Here is a 16,569-nt window from a genome sequence, read left to right as displayed (position 1 = left end):
GTGTCCAGGACTTGCCATCTCCTTTTCTGAAAAAGAAGAGACTTCACCTTGAGGAAGTGTCTACAGGCAAAGTCTCTGTCTCCACGTCTGCGCCCCCGAGACGTAGCTCTCAGGCGTCTGTGACTCCGTCAGCACATGTTTCCAGTCAGAAACTTTCAAAACCGTCGACGGGCCCGTCGACGGCCCCTCCGTCGACGAGATCGGCTACTTCATCAGCCTCGTCGACGACGGTGACGACGGTTTCGAGTAGATATCCTTCGTCGACGACACTGACTTCGTCGACGTCTTCTCCGTCGACGATAGTATGTGTGTCTCTTAGAACTGTCTCGTCGACGATACCACTCACTTCTTCGTCGACGACTGGGAAGCTGGCGCTTCCGTCGACGTCCACAACTCCGTCGACGATGGGTAAAAAGAAGAAGAGGAAATCTTCCTCGTCGACGACAGCCTCGTCGACGACAGCCACACCGTCGACGACAGCCACACCGTCGACGACAGCCATTCCGTCGACGGCAGCCACCCCGTCGACGACAGTCCCGTCGACGGCAACAACCTCGTCGACGGCAGCTCCGTCGACGATTGCTTCGTCGACGGTCGCCTCGACGACGGTAGGGTCAAATTTTGCGACAATGCCATTGGTGCCAATGTCAACACCAGCACCGGGGTCTGTGGACAGCTCCTTAATGCTTCGTCGTAAGGCCATGCTAGACCCAGTTATGTTACCACCTGGACCACGGCCACCTCGTCAACTATTTCCCTCAGGGGATGAGGACGATTCGGATGAAGGCGATCAGTCTCTTTTTCGGGATGCTCATAGTCCTTCGGAGCTCCATATAAAATGCCAAGAGTCTGAGGAGGATGAATTTTATGAACAGGAAGAAGAGCAAAATACCTCTGCTCCGGTTCCTATGATGCAGCTTCCTGTGCAGCTTGTTTCCAACCTCCAGTATATGTTGGAAGACTATAATCGTCGTTTTCCAGCATCCCCTCAAAATACTCCACGTGAAGCGCCATCTGAGGTTCCACCTCCTATATTGCCAACGATACCCACGCCCTCCACACCTGCACTGCCTTTCAATGCAGAGGATGATAATATGGACAATCCGGATACGGAAGACGGCGAGCTCCCAGAGGACGACACTATGGCGGACTGGGATGATTACCAAATCAATTCGCCCGCATCACCGCCAAGGTCACCAGTCAACTCGCCACCTGTCGACATAACAGGGTTCCATCAGCTGATGGAGAGAGCAGCACAACGCTTTCACCTTCCCATGGTGGTTAGGGAAGAGGACTGTTTCTTATATGACTTCAAGTCCCAGCCTCAGAAACAAGTACGAGCTGTGCCAATCATAGACTTCATATGGAATGAAGGCCTAAAATTAATGAAGACACCTAATTCTATTCCGGCGGTGCTCCCACGCCTGGAGAAAAAATATAAAGCTCCGGATTCTTCCCCAGCCTGCTTGGTGTCTCAACCTAAGCCGGACTCAGTGATCACACAAGCGGCACAGCGCCGCTCCAAGAATCCATCATCTCCAATGTCGGCGCCTCCGGACCGCGACGGCCGTCGCCTGGATGCTATAGGCAAGAAGTTTTCAACCATGGCGTCAACAACGGTCCGGGCTGCGAATTCCTTGGCTATCCTCGGCCGTTATGATAGACAGATGTGGTCGGACATGGCTGCATTGGTCAAACTTATACCGGAGGATTCAAGAGCGGAAGCTCAGAAAATCCTGCAAGAGGGAGAAAGGGCGTCATCCGAGATCATTGACTGCTCTGTTGACATCGCATCCACCGGTTTTCGCCAATTGGCGGGAGCAGCCGTCCTAAGAAGACAGGGCTGGCTTCGGTCAACCTCTTTTCGGCAAGAGGTCCAGGCTAAGATTTTAGACATGCCATATGACGGGGAGTCATTATTCGGCCAGCATGTAGAAGATGCCTTGCAAACCATTAAAAAGGATACGGATACGGCTCGTTCCCTCGGCACTCTACAGTTTAAGAAGCAGCCCTTTCGAGGTGCGCGCGGCCGCGGCACCTCCTCATCATCATCCTTTCGTGGCTCCTCGTCCCAATACCGCTCGTACAATCAGGGGCAACAGCGGTACTATTCACAACCGCAGCAGTCCTACAGACAGCAAACTAGCAAGTCATACAGAGGAAAGTCGAATTACAGAGGAAATTCAACCAAGAAGCAGTGACTCTGTACGGAAAGAACTTCCTTTTCCCAGTTGTCCTCTAGTTCTTGTTGGAGGAAAAATCTCCCAGTTCTTTTCAACCTGGTCCTTGATCACTTCGGACCGCTGGGTCCTAGATATAATTTCAAGGGGCCACGCCCTAGAGTTTGTGAAGGTTCCTCCACGCACACCTCCATCCGGGCCACCACCCGCCCATCTCAGAGAACTTTTCAAACAAATCCAAATAATGTTAAACAAGGGTGCCATCGAAGTGGTTCCGAAATATCAAAGAGGGTTGGGATTCTATTCCCGTTTTTTCCTCATACTAAAGAAATCAGGGGAATGGCGTCCGATCCTCGATCTCAGATTGCTCAACAAATTTCTCAAGACTCAGTCCTTTCGGATGCTCACATTGAAGGACATCCTCCAATTCTTTTCTCAGGAGGATTACATGACAACGATCGATCTGCAGGACGCATATTTCCATGTGCCCATTCTACCGCGCCACAGGAAATACCTACGGTTTCGAGTGGGCCACAGGGACTACCAATTCAAAGTCCTACCCTTCGGACTCTGCTCAGCCCCGCGGGTCTTTACAAAATTCCTAGCCCCGGTGGTGGCTCACTTACGACGAGGGTATTCAGATATACCCCTACCTGGACGATTGCCTCATCAAAGCTCAATCCTCTCACCAGGCGGCCCTCGATACCCAGCGCTGTCTCGATCTGTTTCAGTCCCTGGGGTTGTCGATCAATGTACAAAAATCTCAACTCACGCCGACTACGTGCAAGACTTTTCTCGGCGCTTGTATCAATACGAGCACAACCATGGCCTTCGCTTCAGCAGAACGTCAGGAACGGATTCAACAGCTTGCGAGCTCCATCGCAGCAAAGCAGTCAGTTTCAGTCCGCATATTAAAATCCTTTCTGGGAATGGCGTCCTCATGCATCGCTTTGATCCCTCTCTGCAGACTAAAAAGTCGCATCATCCAAGAGGAGTTAGACAAGCAGTGGCGCCAGGTTTCCGGTTCCTTCAACGATCAGGTCGTGGTGTCACCCCGCATGGCTCAAGCGCTGCATTGGTGGACTTGTCCTGCCAACATCGCAGCAGGAACATCCTTTCTGTCGTCAACCCCAGAGCTCGTCCTTACCACGGACGCATCCATGGAGGGTTGGGGCGCACATTTTCAAGATCTATCCGTCAAGGGCCTATGGTCAGCGGCTCAGCGTTGCTGGCACATCAACAGACTGGAACTGATGGCCATTTTCTTGGCGTTGAAATCCTTCCGCCTGCAATTCCAAGGGAAGTCAGTCCTCATTCAGACGGACAACACCACGTGCATGCACTACCTGAACAAACAGGGCGGGACAAGATCTCCACTGCTCTCCCGTCTGGCACAGAGGATTTGGAGTTGGGCCATACTCCATCAGATGACGTTACAAGCAATTCATCTGCCCGGCATTTCCAATACTCTGGCGGATGCACTCAGTCGGTCAGCATCATCAACCCACGAGTGGGAGTTACATCAACCGACGCTGGAATTCGTCTTCAACCTTTGGGGTCACCCGACAATCGACCTCTTCGCAACCCCGCAGAATGCAAAATGCCAGTCCTACGCAAGCTGGTTTCCCCACGAAGGGTCGTGCGGAAATGCCCTTTCGATCAATTGGTACGGGATATTTGCGTACGCTTTTCCGCCGATTCCGTTGATTCCACGAGTGCTGCGGAAGATGAGACAACAACCGTGCCATGTACTTCTAATAGCTCCACGGTGGCCTCGGCAGGCATGGTTTTCGGAGTTGCTTCTCCTATCCCAACGCGAGCCCACCCTTCTCCACCTGAAGCCGGATCTGCTCACAATGAACGATGGTCGGATATGCGATCCGAATCCCAGATCTCTCAGCTTGTCGGCTTGGAACCTGAGCACCTTGAATTTGCTCATTTGAACATTCCTCCAGCCTGCAGGGAGGTGTTAGCTAAGGCAAGAGCTCCATCCACAGTGAAAACGTATAAGCTCAAATGGAAGCGATTTTGTCATTGGTGTGCTTCTGCCCACATTCATCCTGTGCACGCTCCTCCAGAACACATTCTGCCGTTCTTCCTACAACTAGCGCAGTCTGGATTATCGCACTCTACCTTAAAGGTCTTTCTAGCGGCAATATCTCGCTTCCGACCAGATGGCTCGTCCTCTCTCTATTCATCCAGAGTCATACAACAATTTTTCAAGGGTCTCTTCCGCATGTTCCCGCCCATTCGGCGTCCTCCACCCACGTGGCGCCTGAACATCGTGCTGGCTCAGCTTATGAAGGCGCCCTTCGAACCTATCCACTCAGCAGATGTCAAATTTTTAACTTGGAAAGTGGCCCTCCTCCTTGCTCTGACCTCTTCCCGCAGAGTCAGTGACATTCACGCTTTTACAATAAAGCCTCCGTTCCTTCAATTCAGATCGGATTGTGTCATCCTCCGCACTAATCCGGTTTTTATACCTAAAGTGCCATCCGATTTCCATCTTAACGAACCAGTGCTCTTAAAGACTTTTTTCCCGCATCCACAAACCCCGGCGGAGCAAAGCTTACACTCTCTGGACTTGAAGAGATGTCTAAAATTCTACATTAGCAGGACTCAATCCTTTCGCAAATCTGACCAGTTGTTTGTGGCCTACGGGCGTGCTTGCAAAGGACAATCTGTCACCAAACCTACTATTGCCCGTTGGGTTTCATCAGCAATCTCTTTTTGCCATCAAAAGGCTGGTAAGCCTCTGTCTTCGGGAGTGAGAGCCCATTCAACGAGGGCTATGTCATCTTCCACTGCCCTGTTCGCTGGTGTGCCCATCCATCAAATATGCCGGGCAGCTACGTGGTCCAGCAGGCACACGTTTACGAAGCACTACTGTCTGGAATCCATTAACGAAGCAGACACGGCTGTGGGACAGGCAGTTCTACGAAATCTGTTTAAATAAGGTGAGCCTCTGCTACTTCCCTCCTCCTGGGGTATTATTATTATTATTGCGCTTTAAATACATTGTTTGTATTACATGCAATATCAATACGGCTTGGTCAGCCGAATACTGTTTACTGCTTACTATTCTATTCAAGCATGTGAATCTATGAAAGACACCCCAAATACTGGAGAAGAACAAATGTTACTTACCTGTAAACTGTGGTTCTCCAGTATTGGTGTCTTTCATAGATTCACATGCGACCCACCCTCCTCCCCTCAGAGGCTCTCTTCTCCTCTTTCGGCTCTATGGTCACTCTCGTGCTCGAAAATCTGAGGGCCTGAGCCTCTGAGGAGAAGGTTCTAGAGGGTGCTAGCGCCTGATTGGCTGGAGTTTGGACTATAAAGTGACAGTGATATGTTAGCAAAGTGATTCTTTTTCTCTATGCTTTCCTATGTCTCAATGCTATCCTATGGTATTTTTAACTTGATATGTTATTTGAACTATATATATATGTTTATTTGGGTATGTATATACTCTTATGTGGTTAGGTATGTGTATATGTATATATACATGATACTTATTGCTTTTTATATATACCGTGGGACTCCCACTTCGACGACGGGGAATATTCAAGCATGTGAATCTATGAAAGACACCAATACTGGAGAACCACAGTTTACAGGTAAGTAACATTTGTTCTTTCTTACTGAGACCTGGTTCAGTGACACATCCCATAACAGTTCTGATCTTTTACTTTCTCCAAATTACTCCATCATCAGAAAAGACTGGGTCGGCCAAGTCAGGGAGGTATTGCAGCCAAGTTCAGAAACTCACGACAGTGCAGGGATATGCCTAATGGCTCTTCTTTCACATTCCAATGGAATACCTCACTCTGGATTTGCGCGCACAACACAATACCTCTTTGATAATAAACTCAATCTACCACCCACCAGGTGATAACACAGCCTTTGTTGAGCAATGCACTGACATTGTTAATGACCAAACAACACAAGTGACAAAGGGATCTTTCTGAGAGGCTTCATTTTTCACTGGGGCACCACAGAAGAGTATGCAGTGAATCGTTTAGCCTTCACTCTCTCTGACAATGAACTGATCTAACATAACCTAAGACCAACACATATTAGGTTCCGTGCATGACCGAACTATCTCCAAAGAAGACCTGCTCCTAGTGGAGGAACTCATACCAGTAGACTGGTCCAGTCATTTTGTTATTCCATTCGCCTTACAGCTTTCTCATGCTGTGACACTGGCCCTATCAAAACGAGCAATTTCTTGGTTTCGAGATACCAGAAAGTTGGACATCATTATACTTTATACTCCGCAACACTCCCAAAAAGTACTTCATCCCCATCGGCCCCATCACAGATGTCAAAGGCTTGACCTCCCAGAGTTTTGAATGTCTGTCTGATCTGTTTGATATTGTTGCTGCACTTCATAACAAAAAGAAAAGACCTCAGCCCCATGGTTCACCAAGGCCCTATATGAGGACAGAAATGCCTTAAGCATTCTAGAGCAAAAATGGAGACAGCCGCCCTCCACCACTAACCAGAATTGTCTCCAAAAGGCTAGGTCCCTATTCAAAAGTCATATATTTTGTGAGAAATCTAATCACTTTAAATCAATCATGGACTCTGCTAAGAACCGACCGAAGCAACTTATGATCTCGTTAAAACTGCCAACAGCTCCTCCACTTCCACCTCCATCAAATTTGAAGATCCACCAACAAAAGCAGAAGAGTTCCTACAGTTCTTTAACCCCAAAGTAAAATCGCTTCTAAGTCAAGGCATCCACCCTCTGCTGACATGCAAATCCAAAGATACTTGGCAAATATTTAACACCATAACGGAGGAAGATTTACTCAAAATCATCATGAAAACCAAACCCTCAAACCACTTTGTGGAACCAATCCTGGATAGCCTTGCCCCTAGACCTTTATACTCCGATTCTTACCAACTGGACAAAATTGGTGGATCTCTCCTTCAGTCAAGGAACACTTCCTGGTTGCTTTAAAACTGGACAAATCAATCCCCTCCTCAAAAACCCTCCGCAGATACTAATGATCTCAACAACTATGGCCCGATCTCCAACCTGCCTTGCCCTGCAAAAATCATTGCAAGGTGTTTAGCAGAGCAGCTCATCAACACATCAAAGATAACAACCTCCTAGACCAATGCCAGTTCAGTTTCAATCCGGGTTACAACACAGAATCGGCTTTACTTCAGGTGGGATTCTTCTCGCCCTATCATCAGTCGTCGACATGGACAACCACCACACCATCCTAGACATGCTCAAAATCAAATGGGTATTGACTGAGTGGTCCTTAAATGGTTTGAATAATTCCAAATGGGCAGATCACAGAGGATAACAATTGATGACGGTGTCAAAACACCAGTGGTAGATGAGCAAGGGATCCTCCTATGGGTCTTTCCTTGACCGAACCTTTTTAGCATGTACATCGAGTCACTCAGAGTCGTGCTTCAGAAAGCACGGATTTTCTATTATCAACATGCCTATGACACACAACTATATCTAAAGTTATTCTCACCAACTGAAATCTCACTCCTGCCATCACCCTAATCTCTGTTCAAAACTGTATGACTTCTCATCACCTAAAACAGAACACTTCCAAAACCGAATTGCTCCTTATCTCCCCTTCAAAATTAACATTTCCATTACAATCCTCGACAGACACTCACGACATCCTCAACAGTAAACCCATCATTGTTGACCGTGCCGAATTCCTGGAAGCGATCCTGGACAAGAAGCTCAACTTGCAGTCTCAAATCAGGACCATGGCTAGAAACACACACTACCAACAGCTTCTTCTCTGAGGAATCTGCCAATTCATTCTAGAGCAAGATCTGAAATCTCTTGCACATACATTGGTGTTCTCCTGAATCAGCTATTGTAACTCTCTATTGACTGGTCTCCCCAAAACACATCTCACACCCCCTGAAATGGATTCTACATTTGGCAACATGCATCATCTATGTGATCAAAAGCAATTACCACAATCACACCCATACTGGTCTCCCATTGAAGCCAGGGCTGTATTCAAGACTTCATGCTTCACCCTTTAGGCCTTACACATATCCCATACCCATTACATGGTCAACAGATTCAAGCTTTCAGGAGGTTCTATCTAGACCATCACAAAACGCTGAAGCATTGCTTTCTGAACCCCTTACTTTTAAAAAGGAACGACTCCTGGCACAATCCTTCTCAGGTCGCACAACCAGAATTTAGAACTTTCTACCTTCAAACCTTCCCACTACCACCTCGCTGATGACCTTCAAAGCGGAACTGAAAGCCCTCTTCCTTCAGCGATACTTTACCTAAGACATTGCAGCCAATGCCCCCACTTTGAGAGCATGTTCACTCATCTCATGGCACAGAACTACTCTGCCACCACTTCATCAGGTCCTTACAAATGTTTCACTGCTGCATATACCTACTGTGTAAATTGTTTCCTTTTTCTATGATGATTTACCATCTTGTAATTCTAGAGCTTATGTAAGTATATTTGATAATTCTTGAACCCTCAGTATCTATCTAAGTAACGACATAAGTCTACTGTAAAGTGCCCTGATACCTTTGGGTAATGTTCACGCTATATAAAAATACAAATAAATGTCGCCATCCCACCTCCTTGGCCCCTAACATTCCAGTCTCCTAGCTCGACCCTTCATCCCCCTCACCAGCCGCTTCCCTAAGCAAATCAAATCATCTCTTTTAGTTGTTGAAGTTGCTGGGATTGTCGGGTAATGCCCTACCCCCACTAAGATAAGCCCCTTCTGCCTCTGTTCACTGACACTCCTTCCCCTTCCTTATTCTCGCCATGTAGTCCCTCACTTCAGTGTGCACTACACTGCTCCCTCCCTCTGTGTTCCTAGCGCCTCTGAGAGTGAAGTGGGGCACGCTTTTGAAACCAGCGATAGAGCACAGTGTTTAGCTGCTTGTGCCATGAGCGTGAATGGGGACTAGTCCTCCAGGAGAGTTAGAAAGGCCTTTGACAGCGGCGTGTGAATCCGCTGGCTAGTGCTTGCAGCTGCATGTTGGAGCCCCCTCTTCTGGCGGGCCTCGCTGCTGGCAACACAGGAGTAAATGCAGGAACAAAAGTGTTCATTCAGATTCGTCATATGGTTACTTATGCGATTTCAGGTCTAATCGAAACCTGCACGGGGCGTTTAATCCAAGTTTAAAAAAGAGAAAGATGTGGTTAGTTTATCAAAGCTGAACTCTCTATAGACTGCTCTTGTGTAGTAGAGGAGCAGTTCGACCCGCAAAAAAACGCAATCCACTAAATGTGTTCTGTGGTGCTGTAGGTAAGTCTGTTTTAGACAGAATTGCTGTCACGTCAACCCACAGCTGAATAAAGCTGTCAGATCTACAAACGAAATCGCCAAAAAAGAGGTCCCGCTTCGATGCGGGTGTTTCCCTCCATTTCACTGGGTGTGTACAAATATGTTAGTTCGATGTTTTGTTGCTTTCTGAGCAGAATAATCTTACAAACTGGAGACCACTTTGGCCGGGAGTGCCTGCTCCTGTATGAAAATGGAACCCCATGTTTTTTGCATTAAGATCATCACAGAAAGAGTCTCCTATAAAGTCTTTTGAAAGCTGGTTGCAGTTAGTGATGTGACTGATAAAATCTGCATCCCTGACCCTGCGACAACCTTAACACCAGCAGATGGTGTACGTAAAGATGTCAGTCATCATTTATTTACAATGGGCCTCATTTATTCTGGTCTCAGCAGCTGTCCCGGGGAGCAGGTTATTGAATTCAAATGTGCAGGGCCGGGTTATTTGCTTCCTTTCACATCTGTCTACAGAGCTTGGTTGCTAGGAGTCCGCTTGTGTGCTGATAGTGATTCATGTATTGTGAAGCCCTTCAGTAAAGTGGGTTGTCGGGCATTGCCAGAAAGGGTTTGGAGGCCTCGCTTCTGAAGCTCTTTTGGGGCCGCCACAGTCCCTCCCGACATCAGCAGGTTGTGGTGGTTATCCTTCTGCTCCTACTCTGTACAGGCAAGTTACAAAATCACTGCTCTTTGTGTTATTCTTCATTAAAACGTGGTACGTGTTCGTAAAACAATGCCCCCTTTTTCTTGTTTCTCTAGGCCGGGCAGGAATCTTTTCGTTCCATCACAAGGTCATACTACAGAGGGGCAGCTGGCGCGTTACTAGTGTATGACATTACAAGGTGAGTACTATCCACACACCTCAGACTTGTTTTTTATATTTAAAAAAATCTACTACATACCTTTAAGTAACTAAGGAGACCTGGTGGGGACAGGCGTTAATTTGGCCTTTGGAGAACACCGCCACACACGCTGCCAGTTTTACTTATTAGACTATTAAAGCGTGATATGCAGAGATGGCACACTTCTGAAACGAATTACTAATGTAACGCTTGTTGGTGCCTATACCTCCAAAATAGACTGTGTGCTCTTTTCATTCCAAGAAATATTTGCAAATATGTTTTATAATTATGTGACTGAGATTATGATTTTAGAAACGGTCGTTTACAAATTGTATTAGGAGTTGTTACACTTTGGAAAAGTTTACGCTCGTTACGTTTGATGGTGTTTTTATTATGTATTCATGTCATTCTCGCCTGCATTTCATATTCTTGGGACACTTCTGCCACCTAGTGACAGTAGTGGAAATTGCATAGCATGTGCGAAGTGACCACCAAGCACAGCTTTGCCGTGAGCCACTGCCCCGCCCTAGCTGAGTAAATTCGCATGACATTTAATACTTTTCTGACACTTGAAAGGAACAAGAGCAGCACCACTTTACTGTTTTTTCGAATTGCCCTGGAAACAAACATATCCTTGGTCATTTAAGGCAGCCTGGCAATTCGTTTCCTGCAGCACTGTTTTCCTTATTTTGCCTTTCCCAACAGAAGCACACATGTCTGCTACTTTGTGCTACCGCGCATCTCCTCTACGAGTCTGCAGCACCGAGGGTGTAGACTGTAGATTAGAGCATCTTCAGTCTGGAGGCAGCTATTAGTTGTGGGTTGGAGAATGATATTTAGTCTGTATCGCAGTTCCCTTGGTACCAAGTGCATCCTCTGGTTTCTGCATCCGAGGGTTGGACCTAGTCTCACGCCGAGTGACCTTCCCACTCCAGTCTCTCTTCAGATGTGGTTTCAGAGGCCATTTATCCTTCCATTTCAAGTACTCTTCCAATATTATTTTCTCTGAATGTTGGCTTCTTTCTTCGCTTCGTGAACTCAACATGCAGACATCCCGTGTTTCGGCTATTTACACCAAAGCATAAGCATAGTGAAGGAAATTGTGCATGTTTTCGTCCCGAGTGGTTCTGTTCTGCTCATTTTTACCCCGATCCCCTGCTGTAGACCATTGTTTTTCAAGTGAGATATGGTATGGAGTCCCTTTTGTTTGGGGCTATGTGTGCGATATTTTGAATGTAGCATCCTATTTCAGCATCTACGTTTTATGTCGACAGGCCAGATTGCTGACTCATAACTGTGTGGCTAGTTTTGCCGGGAGCCTCTTCTCACCAGGAGTCTGTTTTTCAATTTAGCCTCCTCATGCAAAGTTAAGTAGAATGGCTGCAGTGCCCCTTACCTGAAGGTGTAACTCCTCTTTGTGCACGGAAATTGCTCATTACCTTTTTGTTGTCAGCTGTTGCGATCTGCGAGTTAGGTCAGATGGCTTGTTGGAGTAATGCACCCACTGTAGGGATGTGTGTTTGACCCCATGGTCAGAGATTCGAATCCCAACAGGTCCTCTTGAGCTTTCTTAGTTCCAGAGTCAACAAAATGAGTACCATTGAGTTGGTAAACAAACATCAGTTACACAAGGCTTAACAACCTCTTAGGGTTACCATGCACTTTACAAATATACTTGTTACGCTACCTCTCGGCTTACAGTGGAGCCGTTCCTCTAATACTTATCCCTAGCATTATGGTTGAACGTTTTGTATGATTGGTATCTGGGTTGCCCCATGAAGCATGAAGGATTCCTATTTTCACCTTCATAGTGGGGGTGATGCATCAATTACTGAGTCAAGATTCAGCCCGAGTCCTTTTCCTGTTCCACTTTGCAGGGCCGACTTGAGCTCTAAAGCAGAGGACCAAGAACTCTTGCACAGTTAGGAGGACCAAATTAAAATCTAAACTGATCTGTAAAATTCAACTAGTCGGCTTACATACCTCTGTGAAAAGCTAAGGAAATCTTAACAGAAGTGGACACATTTCCTTCTCTAATATTGTTTAGTTGCTACACCCAAATAGATGGGACAGTGGGTCTTTTCACAAGAACTTGAAGGAGCCCACAATATTACATTAATAAAAACGAACCTTGCGCCCTCCCCCATATTTTGGCTACCTCCTGCATCCTCACCCTGCACTATCTCAGTCATTCTAATGTGGGGTATCTATCCGCAGACACCTCACCTTTTGAATACTCTCCCAAGCAACAGTACCCCTGCGTCCCGGCAGATGTCACCGGCAGCTCCGCATCATATTATGATTATTATTATTATTATTAATGCCGTTCCCCTCCGATGTGACGTGCGCAGTCTATATACGCGCCATCCATGCTTGCTGACATCAGTTCCTTTCTTTCCACACCAACATATGCAGATCCAGAGCTACTCCACGAGTCATTGAGACACGCCTTTGAAAAATGTCTACTTACAGTGTGCGAGGGAAATATGTCACCTCCCAAGCTACAGTGTTTAAACCCTGTGAGAAATGTCACAAACAAATGTTGGTCTGTAATTAGCCCACATATGGTTTGCCTGAGGTTGGACCATGATTTCAGGGTCTGCAGTAATTGTGTCTTGATGCACCCCTGTGTGCGCTCCTCACCAACATTGTTCATTTGATGCACCCCAGGCCATTTGAATCCAGGAAGCAAAGCTCTTCGTGCCGAAGCACTCTAAACCCAGCACTGGTACGGGTTGAGATCCAAAGGTAGGTGTGGGTACTGTTCCTGAGGCCACTCCCAAGACCGGTTGTCCTCACAAACTAAGTTCTTGAGCAAATCCAAGAAAAAGCGCATGAAATCCAAACTAACTCAACCCCATCCCACCACTCTCGATATAGTGAGCTCTCTCTGATAACTAAGGAGTCCTCATTCAGTGGCAACCAGAATTCCTGGCTCTGTTGGAAATGCTGCAGCAGATTGAGGGCATCCACACAGTCGTTGCTGCATCTTTTTGGCACATTACCGGCTCTCTGGCGCACCTGCAGGCCCCAAAGAGCCGAAAAGCCTCCCATCTGGGCTTCCGCTGACAGGTTCGCCCTCCACCCCAGTTTGGCCCTCCGGTTCCTCTTAGAGCTCCGTACCAACTTTGGTACCAGTTCCTTCCTCTGCACCACTACCCATGCCAAAACACAGCCCACTGATGTTGGTGCCATTGACTCCAGATGACGATGGCCATCCTATAGTGCTGTTTGACGCAGACACAGTGCCGCTCCGGCCTCGACCGTGGTCGCACACTCCTTTATCTCTGCCGCAACCTCCTAGCACCCTTCTCATTCCAACATAGTGCCTCTAATTTCTGTAAGGGCTCATGTCCTTCATGAGTTTTGTGGCACAGACTCCGATTATGGGGCTGTGATGCTGGGGATGAGATTGCCTTATCTAGAGGACAACTGGTACAAGACCTCCAAGATGCCAGTTGTCTGGATACCCCGTCATACTCTGGTCTGGTTCCACACTTCCCAAAGTCCTGCCATGGAAGAAAGCGCCTCCTTTGTTATGGTTATGCAAAGGGCAGCACAGGTTCTTGATCTTCAACTTCCCATCTAGTAAGTTAAAACCAATGTTGTGACAGAAATGTTGCAGCGTGGCCTGTTTAGTACTGAGCCCCTGCTCCCATTCAGTGAGGCTCTTACTGATTGGTACCTGGGCCAAACCTTGGTTCGGCACACCTGTTCATCACCAGACACCATTGCCCTGTTCCGGGCGATCTAGATTTCCTAACCCAGCACCCCACTACCCCACTCCTGGGAGCCTTGTTGTACAGGCTTCAGCCAGTAGTGGAAACCCAAACTAGTTTCCCACTTCTTCCTCTGACAGGGAATCGAAGAGGATAAGAGACTTTTGCTAAGCAGGTTCTTCCTGTGCAAGTTTGGCTGCTTGCTCAGTAAAAGCCAGCTTGCCTCTTAGGCCTCTGCTCTCATGCTTTGTTGGACTCCTTTGGCCCAAGAATTGCTCATGGTGCTGAAATAATCCCAGGCGATACTTCCACAAGCCATTCAAGATGGTCGTGATGCGGCCAAGTTCACCATCCACTGCTGACTGGATACCACAGATTCCCTCAGCAGGGCTATTTACACCAGTGAGGTCATTCTCCGACACACCTGGATGTGGTCCACTGGGGTTTTAGGAGATGTTCAGCCAGTCTTATGGACATGCCATTTGATGGCTCCTGACTTTTTGGTGATAAAGTGGATTCATTCTTGGAGTGCTTTAAAGATAGTAGAGCCACAGCATTCTCCCTGAACCTTTCTGCTGCTCTGTGCCAGCCACACCAGCAGTTTCTACACCTCTGTGGTTATGATGGGTACTTTTCATATTGCAGGTGGAACAATCACCCTAGCCTTTTTGTGCCTGCTGTCCCCTTCCCTGGTCAAGCCTCTTTAGCGTGCCCTTGCCGACATATAGACATCCCGTCAGAAGCAGTATCCAACAATTTTTGCCTAGGAGACAGGCGATAACTTTGGACAAGTGGCTCCTTACAAATTGTTCAGCGGGGTTCATCTTTACCATTCTTGTGGCACCTTCCGCACTTTCCACCATACCCAGATTGGCTGACAAAGGATCACATGTTGCTTTTGCAGCTGGAAGTGCAGGCTCTTTTTTCCTGAGGAGTCATAGAAGGGTACTGGTGCCAGACGTTGTTCTTTGCTGTTCTTGCTACTTCCTGGTGCCAAAAAAGACCTTGGCCTTCGCAATGTCTTTCTGTGGAAAGGTTATGGATGGTCACCCTGGCTCATGTCTTGTTGGCTCTCGACTGGTGACTAGATGGTAGTGGTAGGCCTTCAGAACGCTTATGTCCACATCCTCGGACTGCAGGCCTACAGACATTACCTATGGCAAGCCATGAACATTTTTTGTTTGTTGTGCTCCCTTTTGTTCTTACCAGCACCCTTCTGGTGTTCAGGAAAGTAATGGCGGTGGTAGCAGTACTTATGGGTTACAGTATTCGCCTACCCTCAACACCTGGTTGTTGAAGGCAAGCTTTCCACAGGAAGTCGCCAACCATCTCTAGACAATGGTAAACATCCTGACATCCTTGGAGTTCACTATTAATGTGCCGAAGTCACAAGTGACTCCTTCAGACACTCCTCTTTATCTGAGCCATTCTGGAGTCAGAGCTGTTTTGCACCTATCCCCCAGAAAAGAGAGTTCCGGACATTCGGACTACAATCTCGATGTTTCAACATCTGTCCTGGATCTCAGTGAGGATGACTGAGGCCGCTGGGACTGATGACCTCATCCATCCTGCTGGTCTAGCACGCCAGATGGAAAATGTTGGCTCTGCAGAGGGATCTGAAGTCCCATTGGCCACAGTACCAGGAGGGAATTTTTGTGACCTGGTCCAGAATTCAGAGAGAACAGTAAAAGATCTTCAGTGGGGGCTGCAAGGTCATGATTGAAACAGTGTCACACCTCTCTCCTCACCACAACTAGAGCTCACGGTGATTACCAAAGCATCGCTTCTGAGTTGGGCAGGTTGTTTTGGAGAGCTGGGGATCAGAAGCGTCCTGTCTCTGATGAAGGCCTGCCTGCTTATCAATATTTTAAAGCTGAGAGGCTTCCGCTTGGCGCTTGAAGCCTTCCTTCAAAGTGAAGCGCGTGCAGGTGATCACGGACAACACCACCAGCATGTGATACCGCAACAAGCAGAGTGGGGTGTGATCATAGACATTGGGTCAGGAGGCTTTGCATCTCTGGACATTGCTAGATCTCCAAGGAACTTTTCTGGTGATACACCACCTGTGGGTTATCTTCTCGCCAGAGCAGACAAACTTAGCCATCAGTGCTTTTCAGATCACGAATGGCATTTCTTTTCCGGAAAAAGGGGAGAGCCCTGGCTCAATCTTTTCGCCACGGCGGAGAATGCACCATGTCAATACTTCTGCACGTTGGAGTTTCCAAGGCATTTCTCACTTAGAAATGCATCTGGCATAGAGTGTAACTCGGGACCCCTGTACGTTTTCCGCCAATAGCTCTCCACCCTTAAGTTCTGAAGAAGATCAATACCGACCGGGCCCAAATCATCTCTAGTGACCCCGTATCGGGCATTAAGAGGATGGCATCTGCAATGAGCATTTGTCCTCAGGCAGCCTCTTCCGGCTGTTATGCGCTAGACAGAAGCATCCCCTTGATGGCTTACAAGCTCATATCAGGGCAAAGGTTGCTAACCCTGCGTTGGCACGCAGTG

At 47.6% G+C, this 16,569-nt stretch overlaps 1 protein-coding gene across 1 annotated transcript in view; it reads left to right on the top strand.

The window, feature by feature from the left end:
• Window positions 1–16,569, top strand: part of RAB2A (RAB2A, member RAS oncogene family) — a 281,508-nt gene that overhangs the window by 101,741 nt on the left and 163,198 nt on the right. The window contains exon 4 of the mRNA XM_085605560.1: window positions 10,257–10,339. Coding sequence (XP_085461686.1) covers window positions 10,257–10,339 — 83 coding nt within the window. The remainder of the gene's footprint in view (window positions 1–10,256; window positions 10,340–16,569) is intronic.

This window comes from Triturus cristatus, chromosome 5_1 (assembly GCF_964204655.1).
Source record: "Triturus cristatus chromosome 5_1, aTriCri1.1, whole genome shotgun sequence".
NCBI classification, from domain to species: Eukaryota; Metazoa; Chordata; class Amphibia; order Caudata; family Salamandridae; genus Triturus; species Triturus cristatus.
Note: the sequence above shows the minus strand (reverse complement) of the source record. Positions and strands in the feature narration are given on the sequence as shown.